The 23,022-nt window shown below is 38.0% G+C and overlaps 1 protein-coding gene across 9 annotated transcripts in view; it reads left to right on the top strand.

The window, feature by feature from the left end:
- The window catches only part of ATE1 (arginyltransferase 1), an 88,290-nt gene that overhangs the window by 43,115 nt on the left and 22,153 nt on the right, over positions 1–23,022 (top strand). For 8 of the 9 annotated variants that reach the window (XM_083843753.1, XM_083843747.1, XM_083843751.1 and 5 more), the window contains one exon: positions 22,898–23,018. In XM_083843753.1, the coding sequence (XP_083699879.1) occupies positions 22,898–23,018 (121 nt within the window). Of the gene's footprint in view, positions 22–22,897; positions 23,019–23,022 lie in introns of those variants that run through there. The other variant, XM_083843752.1, reaches the window with a different exon arrangement.

Below are 23,022 nucleotides of genomic sequence, written 5' to 3'. Positions count from 1 at the left end.
AAATAAACCAGCTTTAGTGAACACGTACATCAGAAGGATACTTGAGAGATCTTGGATTTTTTTTCCCTGTGCCGAGCTCCTGTCCATTTTATCCTGCAAGAATTTTATTCTGTGGCTCCATGTTATTAAATTTGCATTTTCCAGTCGCTACTGAGCTCTTTGAGATCCTAATCTACTCATTTTTGTTACTTCCATTACATGTCTTTGATACTGATTTTGAGTCGGGTAGTGCTTGATGCTAAGTAGACTTTGGTTTTGTGCTCCTGGTCTAAATAGTCGGTGTACTTGCTGCCTTTGCCATTTAGCTCCCTGCTGACCTTAAATCACGTTCTCCTCTACGTCCTTGTGTTGGGAAGGGGGCGTTGGTGAAGTTTGCTACGTGACTTTCCTTATTTCTGTGGTGTGGTTTTCTGTTGTTGTTAGGTCTTTTGGTTTGGTGTTTTTTTTGGTTTTCTTTTTTGAGGCTTTTTCACTGTCAATAATTGGATGCAAATATTGCAATTGGAGCACATATTGTCGCTGGGCTTGGCCAGTCATCTGCTTTTCCTGACACCACTCCACAACGTCAGTAAATAACATCAGCCTACTCTGAAGTGCGCGACAGATCTGGTTCCTCTTGCTGCGCTATCTCCGTGTGCCATTTGAAGACCATTCTATGATTTGAAGAGGTGTTTTGACTGAAATCTTTATCCAGACTTGTATGCAGGCCAAAGTAAATGGAATTATTTCAAACAGTCTACTTCAGTATCAAGGCATGGCCAGACTTCAGATAGATGGAATACTAGAAAGGGTTCTGAAATGTCAAAAAGAAACAAAAGGCTGATTCATCTGTGATTAATCTTCCTTAAACTAAATACCTCAGGCTGACTGCGGTCGTAAGCGGTGCCCCTGGAATTTTATAGAACTCCGGAGCCAATTTCTTTGGCTGATTTTAGGAATTTCAGCATTGCTCCTCCTGCAGCAGTGAAACCCAGTAGTAGCCTGCAACTCCGCATCCGCAGGATCTGGGATGGTCTGCCTCATGCTCGGTTCTCCGGACTTCTTCACCGTTCCTGGTCATGGAATTCAGTTTACCTTTTCAAAAAGCTTGGATTTACTGTGTAAGCTGAAATGTGTAGTGTGTCTTAAAACCAACCTCTATGATTTTTGGTTACAAGCACATGCTGTTACAGTTTTGCCACTGGAATAGCTTTGCAAAATGTCACAAAAGAGAAAAAAAAATCCCTGGCATTTTTATACCTTCATGCTTGATCTTTTTATTCAACATATATTTAAGCTGCCAGCCTGCTTTTTTCCATGGTATTATTATTTACCTTGACAGTGGGAAAAATGATAAACTGAGTGTAATTAGGAGGATTGGGCTTGCTCTGCTCAAGTCTGTTAGCGCGGGTACTAGTGGCTTTTCCAGGATTAATGTTGTTGGTTTATAGGAATAATATGCATTGAAATCAATCCAAAATGTAGATTTCTTGCATAAACAGATCATAAATTGTCAACTAAATGTTCTGAAAAGTTGATATTTGTTACGTGCTGCTTGGTTCTATTTGTCAATAAAGAATGGTTAAGTCCAAGTTAAAAAACCATTGCATGCTCTTAGAAAGCCATACTTTTTGGCTTTCTTTTGGCTTTGGCAACAGTGGTTGTGATTTTATTTTTTTGTCAAGACCATTTAAAAACAAACAAGGAAACAATAAGCAAAGACTAAAACATACACTAATAATAATCTGAAAACGATGAATTGCAGAAGTAGGTGGAAATTATCCCATTTTTCTTCCAGTGGTTTCTAGATCTCTGTCTTATTAACATTATTTTTAGCCTTGTTCCTCTTCATTTCTTCACGGGACTTCCTCAGTGGTCAGGATACTACTCCATGTTAGTCTCAGCAGCTGGAATCGAGCACTCGTTTCTTTGGAGCAGTGACCGTACTCTGTGTTCCTCCTAATGGTTTGCGTTAGTGGCTGAGGGGAAAAACGACCACTCTGAATTATAACTTGGGTTTTGGCATTGAAACCCAAAGGGATTTTTGAGGAGTCTTTTGAAATGGCTGGCCAAGACTTCGAAAAGTATTTTGGATGTTTGACTCAGCTGTAAGGGAGGCATTCCTGGGGGACTTTATCTTTCACTGTGCATGTGTTGAATGATTCAGTGTACACGTGTTGAATGCTTTTGAAAATCAAGTTGCTTTAGCTTTCAAGTTGTAACTAGTGCAAAAAAACTCTCTCCTATGTATAGGTTTGTCCAGTGTTTTTGGATTAGAAGGTTGGCTATCTGTTTTTTTGATCTGATAAGTCATATTTTGCTGTATTTGGGACTGCAGCGTTGTTTATACCTTGCTATTCCCCCCTTTTAATTTATTTTCTTTTTCTCTGTTGTTGTTTTCTTCCATAAAAGCTTTCTCTTTGCAGTTTCATCATCTGGAAGACTCTTACAAGCTACTTAGACCACTTGCTGAGTAAATGCTACGAAGTGTGTTGAAACGAACAACTATGAGAAAGTAGGACAGGGTAGAAAATATAGGAGGAAAAGTTTTAGTTCCTGATGTAGTGCTAGGGATAAATATTTTAAAATATTTCCTATTTACTTTGGATAGCATATTATAAAGTGTTTGAGACCACTTTGTATGTTGCCTTCCTGCCCTCCTCTCCCCTTTTCTTTTAGATATTTTTCACCAGGTTGTGAAAACTGTTATGATGATGAGCACTGAAAGGCAGGAATACGCAGCTCCTCTGTTTTGGATAGCAACAGCCATTACTGAATGCTGACAGTGGATTTCCACTGCAAATAAAATTGCTTAAAAGTAGAGTATCAGTTTCCATATTGTTTTTTATAGCAGTTCAAGATAATGATTACAAGTACTTTTTTTTTTTTTTTTAAGATGTTTTATACCGGGCGTAATTGGTAATTTATTCAGGCTTTTCCTTGGTGCATGAAGCTTTACTGGGTTTCACGCAACATTTGCAGGGCTAAAACCAATTGGAATCCCATTTTACTGCTAGAAACAAATGCAGATCCCAGTCATATCTTTCTTCTTAACTTTAATTTTCCTGTTTAATTTTTATAACCAAGACTTATTTTTTTTGTCAGTTAGAACTCCTTTGGGGAAAAATGCAAACACACCCTTCTGGCTTTTTCCTAATTTTGGAAATGTGGATTTCTTTTCAGTTGCTTACTTCAAGCTTAAGTTGATTGAAGTGTGGCAGAACTGAGGTAGCAGCCATACATGCATTTATGACTATATTATTTGTAGACTTCTATCAGGACAGAATGAAATGCCTGTTACATAGGTCTCCGCAGAGCTCTGAAGTGAACAAGGCTTTTTCTCATTACTGTGCTGTCCCTTGAGGAAAAAACACCATGTACCTAAAAGCAGAAATTTTGGGGTGTATGCTGTGCAAACTTTCAAGGAATTGGATCTGAAAGTCATTTTGCGGACTAAAGTTGTATTTGCAGGATATGGCCTTGCTGAAGTTTCACTTGTACACCTGTAACTTTTTATTTGATATGGCTCCAATTACACAACAAATTTCCTCCAATTTAGTAAACTTTTTTAAATGTTTAAATTGTAACTTTTCTATACTGGAGGTATAAATATTATTAAATTGGAGTACACTCTCCTAAATCTATCCATTCATTATCTACAGTATGATGTGTCTTTGAAAACCAACCTCTCCCCGGTCAAAAGCAATCAAACAAAAAAAAATCAATCCACAAGAGAATGAATTCCCACATAGGTTCCTTCAGATAAACGTCCCAAGTCAGTTAAGTAATTCCAAATATGAGGTGATTAAAATACTTTGATTTTGTGATTTTGATGATAATATTGAGTCTGTTAATGATTTTAATATTAGTAAAGAGTCCTTGGTTCACATACAACAGATGTATGTCTGTGCATAAGGATATACTTATATATATGTATGTGGAAAAAAGGATTCGCCATTCAGATTTTCCAAAGAATAAAAATACAGTAGAGGTGCTATTAACTACCTACTTATGCACAGCAACAGGAGTATGTTCTACACGCTTCATTTGCTGCAGGAATTTGGTGAACTTGGGATGACTTTTCTGTAGTGTTTCTTTGATAAAATATAATTTTGTTAATTTGTGTGAAGCCTAAGTAAACAAAACTCTAACCTCAGCTTAATAAAAGCACACAAGTAAGAGGTACAGTTTGTTGAACTGTAGGCCACCTCTCAACCAGGGGATGTTTTCAGAGTTATTAGAGGTAACTTGACTGCATCTGTCAGAAAAAGCTGCTGAAAAGATTCATTTCAGGTCATGTTAATAAACCTGACACACACCATCCTCTGAATGATAATAGCTGGTAGAAATTTATCATGTCTAATTCATGGCTCGGCAGAGTCATAAATTCACTGGTTGTTACTGCCTTGTACTGAATCTTATTTGAAGGCTTGTTTGGGGACTCATAGCAACTATTAGCAATTAAAGTGAGAACCATAAACTGTGAAATATGTAGACAAAAGACGTGTGGGTTTTGTTTGGTTTGGGGGAGAGGGGTGGAATGATCTACTTCTCAATTCACTTTATTAATTTTTCTCCCTCATCCAAGAAATGAGGTCATGGCTCATGTTTCAGAATTTTCCATATACAGTTCTGTAAATCCACTGGTCATCACTAGTAAGCGTAAGTTGCGTATAAGTAAATGCATTTTTTAAAGTTTCTAACAACAAATGAATTAATATAGTGATGCTTTGTCAGCTTTATTTCATTTTTTATCGATGTAATTATTTTTGGATGACCTGCAAATGCTAGTTAACCTTACTCTGAATTTTGTCTGTCTGTGTCTTTGGCTTTTCCAAAAATGAGTGAATTTGAATATGTAGAGACAGGCATCTCACAGTGCCATGATGCAAAAAGTGAAATATTTCTGTGGTCATCACTTTTCCACACAGACGTAGTCTTTCTGTGAGGTTGTTCATAGGCATGCTAGTTTTCAAGTGTTGGGCAAAGTATCAAAGTTCATGTGTCCTGGAGAAAAATCAGCCTTTTAAATCTGTCACCGAAGTCATTGAAACACAGGCCAGTTTTGTCTGTGCACTAGGTCTATTGAAACTGGTTACACCTGGAATATTGGAGCTCTCATTTGATTGCTCTTACTGTATCCTTTCTTATTTTTACTATTTCACTGATTATATTAGCTTAAATTAGGCAATATTGTCAAGTGGAATTTATTTGGTCTGAAAGCCAGGAACTCCTGCTTTTCCTGGCCCTGCCATATTTCACGTTGTGGTCCTTACAGTAGGAGCTGGCTGGCAAGTCAGTTAATCTATAGAGACATTTTTTCTCCAATTTTCCAGGAAAGATTTAATGGTAGATACTTTAATGAGGTCTGGTTTTACTAAGACCTCATTAATTTTACAGAGGTATCACAGTACATTTCTCTGAAGTGTTACATTTAATCTAGATGACAATTCATTATTCTGAATGATTATTTTCTTTGTCTGAGTTTGTTTAGCTGCTCACTGTACTGAGTCTCCAAGTACAAGTATATTAATGAGGTTCTGTTATTTATCCCTGATATTAAACACAATGCTTCCAACAGTCTAGTTTGTAAAGAGTTTTCTGTGGTTTATGACAAAGGTTGCTGGGTGCTTGTACATCAGTGTTGCCTGCGTAGGAACTAGAGTCCCAAATTCCTGTAGAAGGGAATCCTTTGGAACCGTGAAGAAATAGAAAAATAGACTTGTCAAGGCCTATGAGGGAGTTTGTAGTCCATCCCCTTAATCCAAGACAGATTCAACTATATTTATGTTGACTTTCAAGACCCGTTGGACATACATCTGCCAAAGGTCTCCTTCGACAAACTTACATATGTCTCCATGTGTTGGCAGTTATACCCTTGTGCTTTATTGGTCTTCCCATTGAACTGTTTCCTTAATGTCTGTCCTAAACCTTTCTTCCTAAACAATATTATTTCTTTTCTCTTTTTCACCAACACTGTTCTTTCTAAACCTGATGGCTTCCATCATGTCTCTTTTTGCGCTTATTTTTGCTATAACAAACAAACCAACCAAAGAAACGAACAAACAAAAACCACAAAAAAAAACCTTAGTTCCTTTTAATGTTTTGTCCAAGTTATATTTTTTAAACCTTTTGACATTCTTTATGCTGTATAGTGGATTTTCTTCAGCTGTCCCATTTCTGTTGTAAAGAATGATATCTAAAATTAGGCCTTCCAATGCTGAGGACAGCTTCTATAGGTTATTTATATAACAAGAATTGTTAACTTCATTGTATGGAAGAAGATATTAGACTCTGGAGGCAAGGAGAAAAGGTGCAAAGGAGAAAAAATGGGAATTGTATGAGTACAAAGTTTTCAGGATGGTCTAAACTGGGATTTGGCTGAGTTATTTTTAGTGCTAATGTTTGTGGCTGAATATAAGAGGACTGCATGTGCTCTTGCGGCTCTCTTCTGCTCACTCTGCTTCAGCTAAGTATCTATTTAAAGTTCCTTTTTTCTTCTTTTTCTTCTTTTCAGGGGAGAATATTGCATTAAATGAGGTGACAAAACATAGAGGTTTTTATGGTGGTTGCCTACAGTGCCTATTGAAATTTTCAGGACAAGTTTTATCATGCTTATTGGAGCAAATGCTGGAAGTGGCTGTTCAAAGAAAGGAACAAATTAAGAATAGTCAAAGCCCAGAGTAAATACACTTTACTACTGGGTTGCAGATGATAGTAATTAATAGTGTTTTCACAACACCAGTAGGAGAGGAGCTTACTTCGTGTTATCTTGTGGTAGCCACCAACATTATTTAGAGGTATAGATGTTTTTAAGTTACATACTCCCTTTAATTGATATTAGAGGCACCACATTTGCTCCACATTCCAGTCTGAGTTTATGAAGCCTGGCAGGCTCTTGGATGATGCTGTGTTTTCACTAAAACCATCATGGGGACACTGGAGCTCCGAGAGATTGTGCAGAGCTGGGCCTCAAGCAGAAGGGTCAATGGAGAAGCTAAATATTTTTGTTACAGCTTCTTTAAAGGTTTTGCTTAATCTAATAAAATCGGTTCCCCAAGGCTTTCAAGGGTTACCCTACTGAGGAGACCCAGAAAGATATGTGAGCTTGATGAACTGTTGTCTTTTGAGTGTAAGATGACCACAACAAACCAAAAAACCCTTGCTGTTTCCAGACACTGCCATGAGGTTTCAGTTTGTCATGTGAGAGAATTAACCACTGCCGAGAACTTTTTAGTTGTTTTCAGCTGAATAACTGAACTGTCCTAAAAGGAATGATTGAACTTGTTTCAGTACTGGAAGCTCTTAAGAGTAGTTATTTGGTGTGTTGTGTGTATAATATAATTTTGAGGTTTCATCTTTTTTAGTAAAATATTACACTGTTTGCTTGCTTCCCTTGCCTTTCTCACTCTGAATAAAAATGATAATTTGAAAATGTTTTCATGAATAAAACAGGATGACACAAGAAGAGAGGGATGAAAATGGTCTCATTATTAACTAGTTGAAGACGAATGGGTTCATGGAACAGAAGTAAACGGGAACCAAATTCTTCATTTCATCCCAATACAAATGCACTATTGTTTTATGGATGGATAGAAGACAAGATGAGCTTTTTCCACTGATCTATCGATTTTACTTATTTAAGATACTAAGGCTGGTGTCCCACAGGGCTACTCTAGTGCTAATAAGTTCAGTAAAGTTTATCCATGATTTATGATTTTTTTTTCTTGTACATTCTTTCCATTTTACTCTTTACTGGTTGGCATTGTGTGGCTTGTTATTAATTTTTCTTAATATTTTCCATTCGGGGTGGAACAGAGAGATTGGCAGACATTTTTGTGTTACAGTCGGTTGTGGGAGGACTTGCTACTCTTTCCATCCTCCATTTATATCTTACAATGACAATGAAGGATACTGAATACAGTCACAAAATTACAGAGTCATTAAAGTTGGAAAAGACCTCCAAGATAATCTGGTCCAACCATCCACCTACCACCGATATTGCCCAATAAACCATGTCCCTGAGTACCACATCTACCCTTTCCTTAAACACCCCCAGGTGACTCTACCACACCAGTGACTCTACCACTTCCCCAGGCTATCTGTTCCAATATCCAACCACTTTTTCTGAGAAGAAATTTTTCTGAAAGAATAAATTTTCCTTAAAATGCTGCAGCACTGGCTGTCGTGCCAGAGAACCAGTTCCAAATTTCAGCCCCTGTTTCTGAGTTTGGGTAATTGGAGGATGCTGTGCAGTGAGATCAAGTGGGGATCTCCACGGGGAGAAGCTTTGTGACTGCTGCACCACAACTCTTGCTGACTTAGATGTGGCACTGAGAAAAGATCCAAAGCTCAGCACGTGTGCAGCTTAAATTATTGCAACGGGGTGTTTTTTTATATGTTTTTCGTACATCGTTGTGTGGTTTTGATAGAGCTTGTTTTGTAAGTCTTGACCGAAGATTTATTTTAGAAGATAAAATTCTGAGAAAGAAAACAATTTATGTTTCACTGTTTGCTGTTGATGAAGCTTTAATGGATTTATCAGCACAAACGCTTTTTAGTGGGTGGAAATATATCAATAAGTGTTGATAAAGAAATTCTGTATGTTAAACGTCTTCGTCACATTGATGACTGAATTGGTGGTCCCCCAATGCCCTTATCAACAGCCCCACCTTCTGATGAAATTCTAAATGATGGGACGTTTATCTCCTGTATTTGTGCTGTGGGAAGTCGATAGTGTGATGATCCAAGAGAAAAGGTGATAATATTTCTCAGTCTCATACCAGTTAATTTAGAAAAGTTGCAAACTGGCACAAAAGTATTTAAAGCCTTTAGTACGTGATGAGCTGAGTTGTGTATAAGGTGGGCCTTCTTTAATCCTCGGTCTTTGTGGTGTTTGCATGTCCTTAGCGCAACTACAAACACAAGTGAGCGTGAACCTTCTCCTCAGAGTCTCTTAAAACTACAGATATTGTTCTTTTCCTGAGATTTATGAACTCTTTTGAGGTTCAGGGCCAAATTCTTGGTGCCTGGCTCCTGGACAGTGCAACACCAACAGAAACCTTCCCTCCGGGGGCAGCTGGAGGACATCCAGGCCCGTCCTCATCAGCGTATCGGCCTCATTAGGCCCACTGGGAGCTAAAACAGCTTTACATGCCACCGAGGCTAAATAGGGGGCAGATAAGTGTTTTAGAATGACTTTGGATACTTTCCTTGAGATATGTAAATCTAGATTAACTATTGTATCAAGACTTATTGGCAGATGATAATGAACGTTCAGGTATTTATTACACTTTGCTCTAGTTTAGAAGTGTGTTAAAAATGCATGAAAGTGCATAAATCTGCATCTGTGTTTCAAGATGCTCATGAACTTGAATACATTGTGGAGCATTATTTAATTTTGAAATAAAACAAGGTGATCGGGCAATTTTACTTCTTTTATTATTTTAACTCTGAAAAGTAGGAATTATAAACTGATCGAATGTCAACAAAGTGCTTATTTTTTTGAAATACAATTCTACTTTTAATATGCCCTTAATCCAATATTTAGATGTACATTTAATATACCCTTGAATTACCAGATTTTGGTGTGGTTGGGACGTACATAGCGTATGGTATAGTTACTGATTCCAACCTTCAAACTTGTTTTTTTCTGCTAACATGGTTATAAAGAAAACAGTTTCCAAACATCTGGCATTAAAAGAAAACTGAAGTGTTGATATTTCAGCTCAAATACTTTGGGGATACATTAATGTTAAGCAGTATGTTTTCCTAAACATGCAAGTGGACGTTTGTGTACCTCTTAATCTGAGTTATTACCCTTAAAGCATAATAGTGAATCTGTTCTAACCAAGTATGAGAATAGCATTGAACTTGAGCGGTTTTACTGAGCCACAGACACAGCCGTGTGCATTTACATTGTTAGTAGATCCAAAATCTGCATCTAGAATGACTGCAATAGTATTGCTAGTGTAATTTCTTTTTTTCTCAATTTTGTATACTTAATAAAAATGGACTTACTTGACAAGGATTCCTCTATTAGAAGTTTAAGATTTTATTTATATATAATAAAAGAGATATAATTTAACGTGAGGAATTTGAAAGCAAGTCATTGTGAAAAGGGTATGTTGCAAGGATTCTCTTATGTTTAATAGGATACGTCTTCGGGCAGTTACCATTCCCTGCAAAATATCATGACAAAAATTCAATACATCTATCTATCTGGACATATCTTCTGTGTTATCTCTGCCTTTGTTTAGTGTTCCTGTATTTGGATTCCTTTCCCGCTTTCTTCTCTTTAGCCCAGTTCCCAAGAGACTCAAATGTGCTGAAGCCCAGAAACTGTGAATCTTGGTTTAGCGTTTCTTCTGGCAGCTAGCAGAGCTACAGCCTGTTTTTTCACTTTTGAGCCTTAAGGTTGAGCAGATGAGCAGCAGCTTGGACGGACGGTCATGTCAGTTCACATTCGGCTTTCTGCAGGGCTGGATTTTTTGGCTGTGACGGCAGGTGTGTTCGTGCGCTGTCGGGGAGGCGTCGTGCCTAGCTCCTTTATATCTTTTCATCTGGGGGACCGCTCTGCCACGGTGACAACACGTGTGGTTTTTTTTTTGCAGTGCAGATTTTTGTCTCATTGAGGTTACCCCACTGTTACCAGGAATGGCTGCGGTTCAGACGCCTGGCTTGTGAGTTCCTCCTGCTGAGGTGGGCACGAGGCGAAGGGCGATGGTCTCGCACGGACTGACTCCTTGGGGAGCACATAGAGGGACGCTGCGTACAAGTTCTCCTCTCCCAGCAAACAAAGAAAGCTTGTTTAACGAACACTTAGCTAACAAAGTTGACCTAAAATTAGAATGCTTATTTCAGGAATGAAAATTTACAATGAAAATAAACATTTTTATGGGCAGTAGAAGAAAGTTCCTTTAGAGTGCACTACTTTGATGGACCAGATTTTTTGCACAGATACTTTTTTCTGTATTTACTTCTAACACATGCTTGAAATACTGTGGCAAAGTGAGCCTTTTCTTTTTTTTTTTTTGTCTGCAGATGTAGGAGAGAGGCAGATTTGGACTTTCTGACAGTGGTGTGTTACTTTCATTCCTGTCAGTGAGATGTGGGTACTTAAACACTGAGGTTTATTGTTGCCTAATTTTTTCTCCTTCAGAGTTTTAGTCTGAATAGTATCTTTTTGTGTGTGTTAAGGATGCATTAGTTTGAATGTCACAAATGATCCCACAGAAATGATTTTTTTTACGAGTAAGCTTTTCTGTGTTATTTTCTCTTCCTTGTCCTACAACTTCACTATTTTCACTCTTATGTTGTAAGATTATTGCTAACATCTATTTGTACCACTGTTACTTGTTAAAGTGGTTTCAGCTATGCAGCTTCTCAGGTTTTAATGTACGCATCTCTCTTTGTGGACCAACTTCTGTACTTTGGCACACAGTGCCTGTCCCTCAGCTCTCCTCCTGCTCCCGTTTGCCCAGACTGTAGGTTTTATTTGTAACGAATGTGCGGTGTCCGCAGTCAGCTTGGCTAAAACGTACTGTAGAGTTACCAAAGGTCCAGACTAAAATGCTTCATTTCCATATGCAAAATTCAGATAAAAACCATTATATTCGAAACCAGAATTCAGCTGCCATGGCCAGTCATGTGAAGTGCTACCAGAATTTTTCAGTTGGAAGAGTAGGATAAAACTATTGAAATATCTGCTCAGTTGTACATAATGCCTAACCAGATGCGTCTGTTTCTGAGATTACTCATTATTTGAATGATCTTGGTGAATACAACAAACATATTGTGATGTATGTATGTATTTGAGATTTTTTAGAAGTGTTGAAGGGTAGATGTTATTTGAATATTTAGGAAAGCAACTGTACTGGATATTGTGGATGTTTCAGTGTTGAAGGGTTAAAGGTTAATTATTTGGCTCTTAGTAGGTTATTCTTTCTATTGCTGATTGCTCAAAAACATGCCAAGCATACAATATATTGATAGAAAGCCTAAAAGGGAAAAATCCTTTACAGTTCTGGAGTATCAGTTCAGAGTATTATTCCTTGTTCTTAGATGTATGTAAGCAAGTAGAAATTTAAAAAGCTGGAGTGGCAATTTTTAAAGCCACTTTGTTTTTCAACATGATTTAATTGCATAAGCAGTATAAACGTTTTTAAAGATCCTGCTTCGTGTAATGTACATAGCATAGCTTAATCTAAAGCAAACATCTCTCATCTGAATTCTTAATTGGGACTATATTTCAACTCATGAACATCAGTGTTCCATAATTTGAAGAACTGTCAATTAGTCCTGTAATTTATTATGTCTTCAAATATTCCACAGGGTGAGTCAATAGCTGGGCACGAGGGTGAAATATGAAATCATGTACTCAGTACAGGGCTACCATCAGCCCCAGACTTTCCTGGGCACGTCTTGTTTTCTTGCCCTCAGGGTCTTGTCTGGAGAGATTTTTGGCAAGTCCTGTGTGTTTCTGGATGGGTTTTTGGAAACCCCATTATAAGCAGAAGCAGGACTTTGGGAAAGTCTCGTACGGAGGCACAATTCCCAGTGGTGATGTGAGCTTGGCCAGTGATAAAAGACAAAGATGATGCTGTGATGGGAGCAGACAGTGCTACACAGGTAGATCCTGCACAGAGCAGCAAGACCTTGGAGAGAGAGGCTTGGGGCATTGGGGTGGTTGAGTGGGGATGAAGGGTTGAGTTTGGGAGCTGGAAGAAGAGAAAGTGTGGGAAAGCTCCAGAGACAACTGTCGGAGGAGAGCATTTGGAGAGGCGTTAGGAAAGATGGAGAGGGCTTGGATGCTGATGAGCGCTGGTGCTTGCCAGGGGAAACAGTGCAAGGTCTTGGAGTTAACCACAGAACGCAACAGCTCTAACGGGGAGTTTGATTTGAAGATAGACAGATGGGCAAAGAATTGTCAAAAGGCCTGGATTCGGAGGAAGTCATGGAGAGGAAAAAACCAGCGTCCTCTGCACCCCAGTAGCAAATACGTTTATCCAGGAGCAGATGCGCTGCACTTGGGTTAAGCTGAAAGAGCGATGTGCATGTTATGCATGTGTAAACAGGGGAAACTGGAGACTTTATAGGTACCTCAAAATTAAGTACTGTATCTTGCTCTAGAATATACGTGGTTTTCTCTTGTTTAGCCCTTTAGAATTGTTAAGGGTCTTTATTGCTTTAAAAGGTGAAAAAAAAATGTGTTGAAGTGAATTACATGAGTAAGGATTGTGGGTTTGGTCCCTGCTTGTGTAAACACCACAAAAGATTCAAAAGTTAATTCGCGTAGTTTTACTTTTTGGTACATCATAATCACAGTCAATAGTTAAATATATATATATATATATATGCACACACATGCACACTGCCCTCACACCCACTTGTGTTGTACTGGTGAATATATATTTTCTCAGAAAAATATTTTAAAACATGTTCAGTTTAATTTAAATTCTATCCACTTAATAATTTAACTCTAGGTTTGAGTATTTGTATTTTTCTAGTAAATGAGCATGATCTGTAGTATTTTTACTATGATAACTAGAGAGGAGAAGCCTCTTTGACAGGACATTAATTTAGCTTTCTTGTGGAGTGTGTCTGGAAGCTGCATAGATAAATGATTTACTCCTAGATACGACTTCAGCTAGTGAGGTATTAATGAATATTTAAAGCTATTTCATATCAATGTGACAATTCTGTATATGCATGCTGTTTAATGTATGTGTAAAGCATGCATATGATACATTAGGTTGTGTGTTTTTCCTTTGATTATTTCACTTTGTTAAAGTTATTTATTTTTTTTACTTCTCACAGCTGCCAAAACAAACTCTTCTTGCGATAGACTTAAGTCAACATAGTTGGTGTGTCTCTAATGAAGCATTCCTCCTGAGGCCCCTACACGGGTTTTATCTTTTTGTCATAGCTTTTCTTAATCTCTCGTTCCAACTTTAATGCTAGGGTCTCCTTAAGAATTTCTGCAGTAGATTTAAAGTAAACAAGTTCCATTCCAGTAATCATGATTTTTATTCCCCAAGACCTTTGGTTTTTGAAGTAAAAAGACAAAAAGCACTTAGATTTTTTTTTTCACTCTACTAAACTTGATTTTTTAATCTGTTGAAAAAGTTGGCAAAAATTCAGGGAAGCTAATATTCGTCAAATGTACGAGTTTAACTCTTCTTTCGTATTGCTTTTGCCTCTTTCTTTTTAACCATGCTACTTTCTTCAGGATTCTGCAGTAGCTTCTCTATAAGCAAGGCAGATACCAACGTCCAGCTTCACCACTGTGTCCATGTGGTACCGTCTTTAACTTACTCCCAGGTGGATTTTTAGTAGCAATTTCCAATAAATAACGTTAACTGGTTTATACTTTTAATTTGGAATTTATTACTAAACAAGAGAGAGAAAAATGGCAATATTTAAGGATATGCAATGTTTTAATATTCTTGGTGTCAGTCTGCAGAGTTCCAGGCAGGAGTGTACGGTGTGGTTTTCCTTTAATTCCACCCCTTTCAACATCTCCTATTTTTAATGCCAAACACAGAGTTTCTGTAGCAATGTTGAAAGCTATAGCTAGATTCAATAGCTTATTTTAATAAAAGGCTGTTGTGTACAGCATGGATTACCAGATAGAGCCGTTGCATGCAAGCACCTGGTAAGCAAGAAAAAGAAGAAAAACTCAAAAATTGACGCCAATTTTTTGTATCCTCATTTGCTTAGCTATGTACTTGTGATAGTTCCCTTTGGTCCTCAGTTTCAAGTTTTCTTCATACTTGTCTGTCACTTAGATGTTATTATTTCAGGTTTGGATAAACAATCGTACAAGGTAGGTCAGTTCACAATTGACAAACTTGCTGTTTCTGTCATCAAAATGGTCTGGAGCCCAGGTTCAATAGCAGTTGTAGACTGAATAGTGCTATTTATTGGTCTTAAAGGGACCATTTTACACTCTCTTGCACAATTGTCTCTGAACAGTTTGAAACACCATAAAAATATACGTTGTTTGAGCAGCCTTATACCATAGCTCACATATTTTGTGCTGTGATTTATAGTTATCACTTGACATCTCCGAAGTGAAAGGGCAAAGTTGAATTACATATATAATCCTCCCAGCTCAAACCTACTAGAAAAATCATAAAAGAGACTTTCCTAATGCTTCTATTGTAGCAGCTAGAAACTCACACAAATTCAGTCTGGTAGCATTCATTACTTAGATTAAGCTTACTGAAACCTAAGAACGGTAAATGTTAAACTTGTTTGTTTGTATGTATGCATGCATCCGTCTGTCTGTTTTAGCCAGAAAAATAGCGTTAGAGCAGGTATGGGGTAGGACTAGGCACAGAAATTTTATGGCTTGTGTCCAAGTTCAGGAATGTCCTTGGACACTAGATACCCATTGGCCTGAATAAATCTCGAAATGCAAAGAACATGAGCAATAAAAGACTGACAACATATCTTTACTTTGTCTTTTTACATGTATGCATTTAAATATGTAATTGGGAGATGTCAAAAGTATAGTTTTTAATCATGTAATTTCTGAACACACAGTTTTTTTTCCTTTTTTTTTGTGCAAGCCTAATCACCAGCTTTGTTTCAGATATAGTGGAGTTAGCCGTTTTAATGTAGGTGCTCTAATATAAGGGCCTTATTTCAGATAGAGCGGCCCAGACGCTAGCTGCAGAGGGCCGCGCCACAGGCACAGGCCTCCTGAGCACACCGATTGTTATTAATTCTGGTTTCTTTAAAAGTTATCTCATCGATTAATATGGTGGTGTCGGAGAGGCTAATGGGATCTGTTTAATATTTGAGCATGGCCATAGATACACGCTGTCTAATGCAGCACTTTGCTGGCCTCTCGGCCCGGCCTGCTGTGGCGTTTGTGTGTCGACGTGCAGCGGTTCGCAGCCTGGGCCTTGTCACAGAGGCATCCCCGGCTCCCTCAGCTTCTTGTACACAGCAGGTGGAGGGAAGGATGGCACTGGCATATAAAGGGAGTCAGAAGGGCTGGACAGAGTTAGCGACTGAAGGGGGGAAAAAAAATCTGTCCGAAATGTTCTCCTTTTTCCTCAGCGGAAAGCAGTTGTTTCTCTAGCAGCCCGTGAACCTCTTCAGAGACCTTTTGGCCAGTATCAAAAAGCAAGCTAGGAAGTGTTAAATATTTCAGGTTATTTTTGTGACAGGAGGACAAGGCAAAAGCAGCTATTTAGAGTGTACCCTGAGTTACAAAGATAAGAAAATCCAAACAATTTGGAAGATTCCTAGAAATAACATTTTAGGAAAGCAAAGAAATGACAATATTTTCTGAAACTATCTTGAGCAGGAGAATAAAAGTATTCCTTTAGTTGTGCTTCTGTGGAGACCACCTTAGGCAAATACAGTGTAGAGGTTTACCTTAAGTCGGAGTGAAATTTAAGATAATTTTAATTTCATTCAATTTTTGCGGTGTATTAGAAGGACACAGACAAGTAAAGGCCAAAAACCAACTTGATAGCTGTATGAATCTGAGCTTTCTTTTTGTCTTTTATCTTAATCTGTTTTACACTTACCTTCCTGATATATTTTATTTACTTGAGGGACATCGTGAAAACCTCTTGAAACATGGAAAACGTTTATATAAATGGGTGAAGAACAGCTAAGTGTGAATAGGCTATCAATATTTGTAAGCAATGACTTGTTTTTTACTAGTTGTAAGAGTTGTAGGAAAAAATTACCAGAGCTATTTTCTGTTTGGAAACAGTTTATCATTAGTTATTTTTGTTAATGCTTTACGTCAAATTGGGAAATAAACAGAAAAGAGCTAAAAGTTGGCAATGATACCATTGCTTTGGTCAGTCAGTTTAAAGACTGCTGGGTCACATTTAACATCGAAATAGGAAAAAAAAAAAAAAGAAAAAAAAAGCGATGTCATAGCAAATTAACTGATCTAAGTATTTGTTGGTTTGAATTTTTATTTGAAATACAACTTGAAATGTTTACATTTCAGCTACAGGAAGCCAAACAATGTAGGATAAGGTGAGCCTTTCCTCTGTGAGTTTCTATGTAAGAGATGCATTGGGAAGCATGTCACTAGAAGGATGAGAATCAGCACATCTGTTTGAATAGGAAAGAATATTTCCCTTACACTTCATCTTAGAACTAGTATATGTTTTACAGGCTACAAAATCAATTTTGGTATTATGAATAACAACCTTTGAGGATTACAGTGCGTTATTCTTTGATAACCAAAGGTGGCTAAGCTCCCAGGAGTGTAACACTTGGGTCCTAAAAGTTCTGATTGCATAATTATTTCAAAGTTTGCAGTTTGGATCAAATCAGCTCAGGTGATTCTGTTACTGGAGTGTCAGGGAAGCGTTTGCAATTGTAAATTTCATTTAGGTTAAATCGAAATTGTTACTTACTTCATACAGTTATCTGCAACTATACATTTTGTGATTTAACTCCTTTTTGATGTATGCTAAAGAACAGAATGGCGACCATGAGGTGGGAGAGAACTGTGCAGGTTGCTCTTTTTGTTCTTTGTTTGGTTGTTTTTTTGTTTGTTTTCTTCATAAGTCCTTCATGTCTACCTTTACACACATGGGATGGCCAGGAATGATGGCTGAGGGCTGGAAGCACAACTGGCTTCAGATGTCCAGCTCTTCGTCCCTGCTGGCTCCGGCACAGCCCAAACACAGCCCGTGAAAACAGAGAGGTTAGAGTTACTCGCAAAGCGCTCTCCTGGGGATCGAGAAAGTCCGTTTCTGTTTATGCAATGAAATCAGGGAGTAAGGGTCTGCCGTAGTGCTTTGCTGATGGGATTCCGGTGGGGTTGTCTTTCAGCGAAAAGACCGAATTTAATAAACCTGCAGCCCGACTCACCCTTTCTCATGTTGTGCTGCACAGCTCTAACGGATTGCTGTTGATAATTTGGAATTATTTTGTTTATGTAGTCTGAGAGCTTCTTTTTAAGCAGCTGACTGGAAATGGAGATGAAGGCAGTCTTAATTTACTTTTAATAAAAGATCAATGGGTTTATTGTGGAAAAAATAGAATACAGATGTAAACTGCACTTGATAAAAGAATTAAATGTGTGTTTAACCTTCCCTTCTTGTTATTTCAATGCTACTGGTGCTTGACCTTTTTTTGTTTTTGAGACTATTCTCTTTCGTGGTAGTTTTACATTTTAAGTTTTACTCAGACTACAAAAACAAACTCTGCTGATGTTTTTCATCTCAAATGCTTACCAAATCCCTCAGATTTTACAAAATATTTAAAAAGTAATCTCCAGACTTAAGTCTCATTAAAACCTCTGCCCTTCCTATGGGACAAAAGTTCAGAAGAAGATTTTAATTTGGAAACTGTAAAACAAAAAATATCATGGTGTGAAGTATTAATTTAGAATTGGCAGCCGCACTGTAAAATTTATTTCCAGAAGTTTCAAATTAAAATGGAGCATATCTAATAGTATGAGGGAAAGCACCTAGTTTTCTTCTTTTGTAAGAGGAAAGTGCTGCAAATATCAGTGAAAATAGTTTTAGAGCTGTTTTTATTAAATAGGCTGTCATATATATATGTATGCAATATATATATATATATATTGCAATAAGTTGACTTGGTAGAAGAAAGCACACACTCAGGATTTCCTTAGCCATACTACTTTTCAGTACTGCTTTTTCATGAATTAAAAACTTATTGATACTTACTAAGATGCATTTTTTCTGTTGTTTTTCTTTATACCTTTATTTTACCTTGTGCTCTCCTGCTTCTTGAGCAATGCAGTCTGGATGTTTTCCCTTCGTGGCCTTTACCCCGTGTTTCAAAGGAGACAGGGCAAAATTAGAAAGAGGTCAGATCAACTAGGTGACTAAAAGTATGGAGCAGCCTATGTCAGAGGAATCAGTAAAGGATTTAGGTCCCTGCAGACCTATACATCTGTAAAATCATGGGTGGCATGTTGATAAGGCAATGGTTGTTAACTCATTCTTGCCATAGTGGTGGTGATGATCATCAAGGGGAACTGCAGCTTGCAGGTGGAAGTAAATAGCAGCAGCTGTTCAGGGTTGTTAAATGTCTGGCAAAATGCATTGTTATTGAAGTTACCAGGTTATGAAAGTATCTGTATCACAAATTGTTGGAGGTCAAGAGAGTATTGGCAAAGTAATGCTATAAGCTTGTATTACTGTTTTGTTCTTCCCTGAGTATTTTCTATTCACCACTGTCAGAAAGAGGATGTTTGGCTATATCACAAATGTCTGGTGTGCCCTGCAGTGGCTGTCTCAAGAAGGGTGTTTTTGGATATCCATGAGAATTTTAAACAGCATCAAAAATGGTGAAATTTTAGGCAAGTGCATTTTTATTTCCACAAACACTTCAAAATAGTACGTTGTCCGTCTTGTTGGATATTTCTCTACAAAGAATAGGTGAATGGGAAAAAATGTACAGTTGTGTATTGACAGAGTGCATTTCATCAGCAGGTTGTAGTGGATTTAAGAAGCTGAACCACAAGAGAAGTGCTTAGGGATGGTCTGTAAGATGATCCTTTTTGTTGAAAATCTTGTAGATAAGAATTCCCAAGATGATCTGGGTAATATAAACAGTGCTCCTGTGCAAGGACTTTTATATTGTGAGATAAAAGCAAAATGTTTTCAATTGTGGGTTTTTACTGTGGACTGAACTACTTCTGAAATGCATGCTAGTTCAATCTGAAGTAATGATTTTCAGAAATAATTTTACAAATCTTATGAAGTTCTTCTACTGTGATAAATAGCTCTGCAGTTGGACATCCCCTTTCCAGTGTAGGATTATGTTGGGTGCGTGCTACACATTAGTAGTTTTAAGAATAAGGTGCAATATAAATAGTACTCTTATAGTCAGTTTTTGTAGACTGTGTAATCATTGGAGTCAATAACGAAATTTGAACGTGCCCCTTTTTCTTGAAGTACAAGTACTCCTGTACATGACATGTAATCTGACTGGATTCTCACATCCAAATTTTTCACAGTCCAGGAATAAGGGGATGAAAAAAAAAGAGATGGATTCGTAGTCATTTATTTTCATGTTGAGTCTTAACATCTTTAAAGAAGAGAATAAATTTGGAGTAACCACTTAGACGACAAAAAAAGGAGCAAGAGCCTTAGAAATTATTGCATTTGATTTAGCAGTTTCTGTGTATTCCCTTTTTAATTATATCAATACAGAGACTTCCCCAACACTTTATTGGGATATTCACCCTTGTGTGTGTCTGGGTTTCCACTTCCTCTGCTGGATGATTCATGGGATGTGGGTTCAACCGGTAGAGTAAATAAGGTACTTTTAAGGGAGAAAAAAAATCTTACCTCTACTATGTTTGGAAGTACTTATTTTTAAAAATAAAAATAAAAACTAAAAAAAAAAAGAAGGATATTGAAGAGCATCAATAGTTTGTTTAACTTTTCCCTCTAATTATGTTTTATGTCACTGATTGGCAATACCTCTGAGTCGTCACCTCGGTTTCACACATCTTCAGGGAAGTTTATTAACACAATTCTAGATGGAGGGGGAAGAAGAAACCTCGGAACTATTTACTACTTTTTTCCTCCTCAATAGGAAATTATGACCCCCAATTAAATACTGAATCTACTGTGGTGGATTGGATAATCCTTTTTCCTTTTTCCCATTACTGTTTTTGCTCAGCGCTAAAGAAGCTTTTTGTTACAGCCAATCCAGTCGTGCTGCAATGCAGTTAATTTTACGCATCGTATTTATGACAGAAAATGATGCTGTAGAAGTGGGAAATACAGAACGGGGGTACGATGGTGCGCCTGTGGGATTCACAGGTGGGGTGTAATTTAGGATCTAGTGGCGGGGCCGTGCAGGACCACGGTAAGTGAGCGTATTTGTGTGTCTGTCCGTGCCATGAGGGAAGGATGTGCTGCCACCTTGTACATCTTGTGCTTCGGGGACCGCTCAGGAAGATGGTGGCTTGGCTATTTCTGCCTTTGTGGGCAATTGAGAAAATTTCTGTAAATCCACAAGTAATTGTATTTAATGTTGTAATATCTGACTGAAAAGGCATATCTTTACCTAGTCCTTAATTTGTTTCACCTGAGTAACAGCGACTGAACGTGTTCATAGGCATTGCATTCCCGTTCCTTCCAAGGATTTCTGTTTTGGGAGCGCAACACCTCAAAGCGGCGTATGCAGTGCTGCCAGATCCTTTCTCTGGCTTTAGAGAACTTTCTGATGCCTTCAGGCTTCGGCTGGCGCGTGGAGCCGGAGGAATATTGTTGTAACTTCACGTGGAAATTTGCAGAAAACCGATCACAGGGGAGTGGTTGGTGACCGGAGAGAAGGGGTCGCTCCGGGTGAGTTAGCCAGAGCTCGTGCTGAAGAAAAGGGATGAAACAGAGCATCCAGGCTGAGCAGGCGTTTTGCAAGGACCCGCCAGGGATCTGACAAGATTCAGCATGAAGCTTCCCCCCCCCCCCCCCCACTCTCTCATGTGGACAGTTCTGATTTCTATCAGACATAATACCTCTTGTCCGCAATTTGAAGTTGATGGGAAGTGCGTAATGAAAAAAAGTTCATTCTCTTACTGTAAATATCGTCGAGAGTCAGACAGTCAGAGAACAAAAAGCAGCTGGAATCTCTGTAAACATTCAAAAATGCTGCTCCTGATCCTCCAAAGTGACGTGCTGCTGCATAAGGGTGTGTCTGTGAAAGAAGGATAGCAGAGCTTGTGAATGCAGCGTCTTAAACGGCGACTTTATCACCAGCCTGGGCACAGGCATTATATCAGCTCCTGCCCAAACACCGGTCAGCTGCACTCCAGACCGCGCTGCCTTGTTCATAGGTGTTGAAAAAAAATCATCTGCTTCTCTTTAGTACTTGGCAAAGATACAAACTGCTCCTATGAAGATCATCATCTTCACTGCCTATTTAAACTCATTAAAATGAAGAACTCTTAATTGCATCAAGTGCAGTGTGACTTAAGATAACCTCCAGAATTTTTAACTGTTGCTTCAAGACCTGCATAACTGAAATCCTTAGACGTTTGCTTCCTATTTACTGTATATCTGTGTTTTTCAAGTTGATATATGTAGTGAATTTCCATTTTAAAAATTAATTAAATATTGCTGCCATATGGCCACAGAGGCTGAGAGGGAATGGATTAAATGAATAATTGGTCAAAGATAGGTTTTTGACTTAAGTTATAGGGCAATGAGTAATCTTGTTTTAAATCAGCCAAAGATCTGATTAGAGGAGGTCATTGTTGCTGAGGTGGTGATTTTCTGTGTAACAGAAGGGGGAAAAAACATTGCTGTTTAGTTTCTGGGAACGTCTGCAAAGAATAACTTTTTAATAAATCAACAAAAATGGTAGAATTTCACTAATCATTACCTGTAAGCTAGTCCAGGAAAATTTCAATGAATTAAAAAGAAAATGTTATTATTTAAGGGGCAGTGAACAAACTTCTCCATCGCTGGTGTAGCATAAACAGTATCCTGCTTACTGTGAAATGTTCTTTTTCTGTTAGGAAGGTTTTTTTGTCTGTTACTCGCTAGAACGAAGAACATTTGCAGCAAGCTGCTTTTTGAGGTGCCGAGTTTTCTAGTGTCAGCACCGGTTCAACAGAACTCTAGAGGATAACTTAAATACTGAGTTTCAGGAAGCAAAGCCAAAATTTCTCAATTTCATCTTGGACACTCTAAAATGTATTATGTTAATTTTACATTTTTTTTCAAGCACCAAGGTTAAGTTTGTATTCCTGAGTTTATGCAGAAATTACTAAAGGATAAGCCTGTGTTTACACTGAGGCTGTTTCTGACTCGTTTTGCTTAGATTAGATTAAAACTATTTATTGTTCATAGGAAAATCTGGAAACTTGTAGTCAAGATGTTCTTGTGCCACTGATATGACTACTACTTTTTTTTTTTTTTTTTCCTTTTCTCCTTTCTAGGGTCAGTACAGGCCCTCTGACTTGTTGTGCCCAGAAACGTACGTCTGGACGCCCATTGAGCAATGTCTCCCCCTGCTCGAGCTTTCCAAATACTCTCGTTTCAACCAGGACGCAAAAGCAGGTAA

The sequence above is a fragment of the Anser anser genome, assembly GCF_964211835.1.
Source record: "Anser anser genome assembly, chromosome: 7".
Classification (NCBI taxonomy): domain Eukaryota; kingdom Metazoa; phylum Chordata; class Aves; order Anseriformes; family Anatidae; genus Anser; species Anser anser.
Note: the sequence above shows the minus strand (reverse complement) of the source record. Positions and strands in the feature narration are given on the sequence as shown.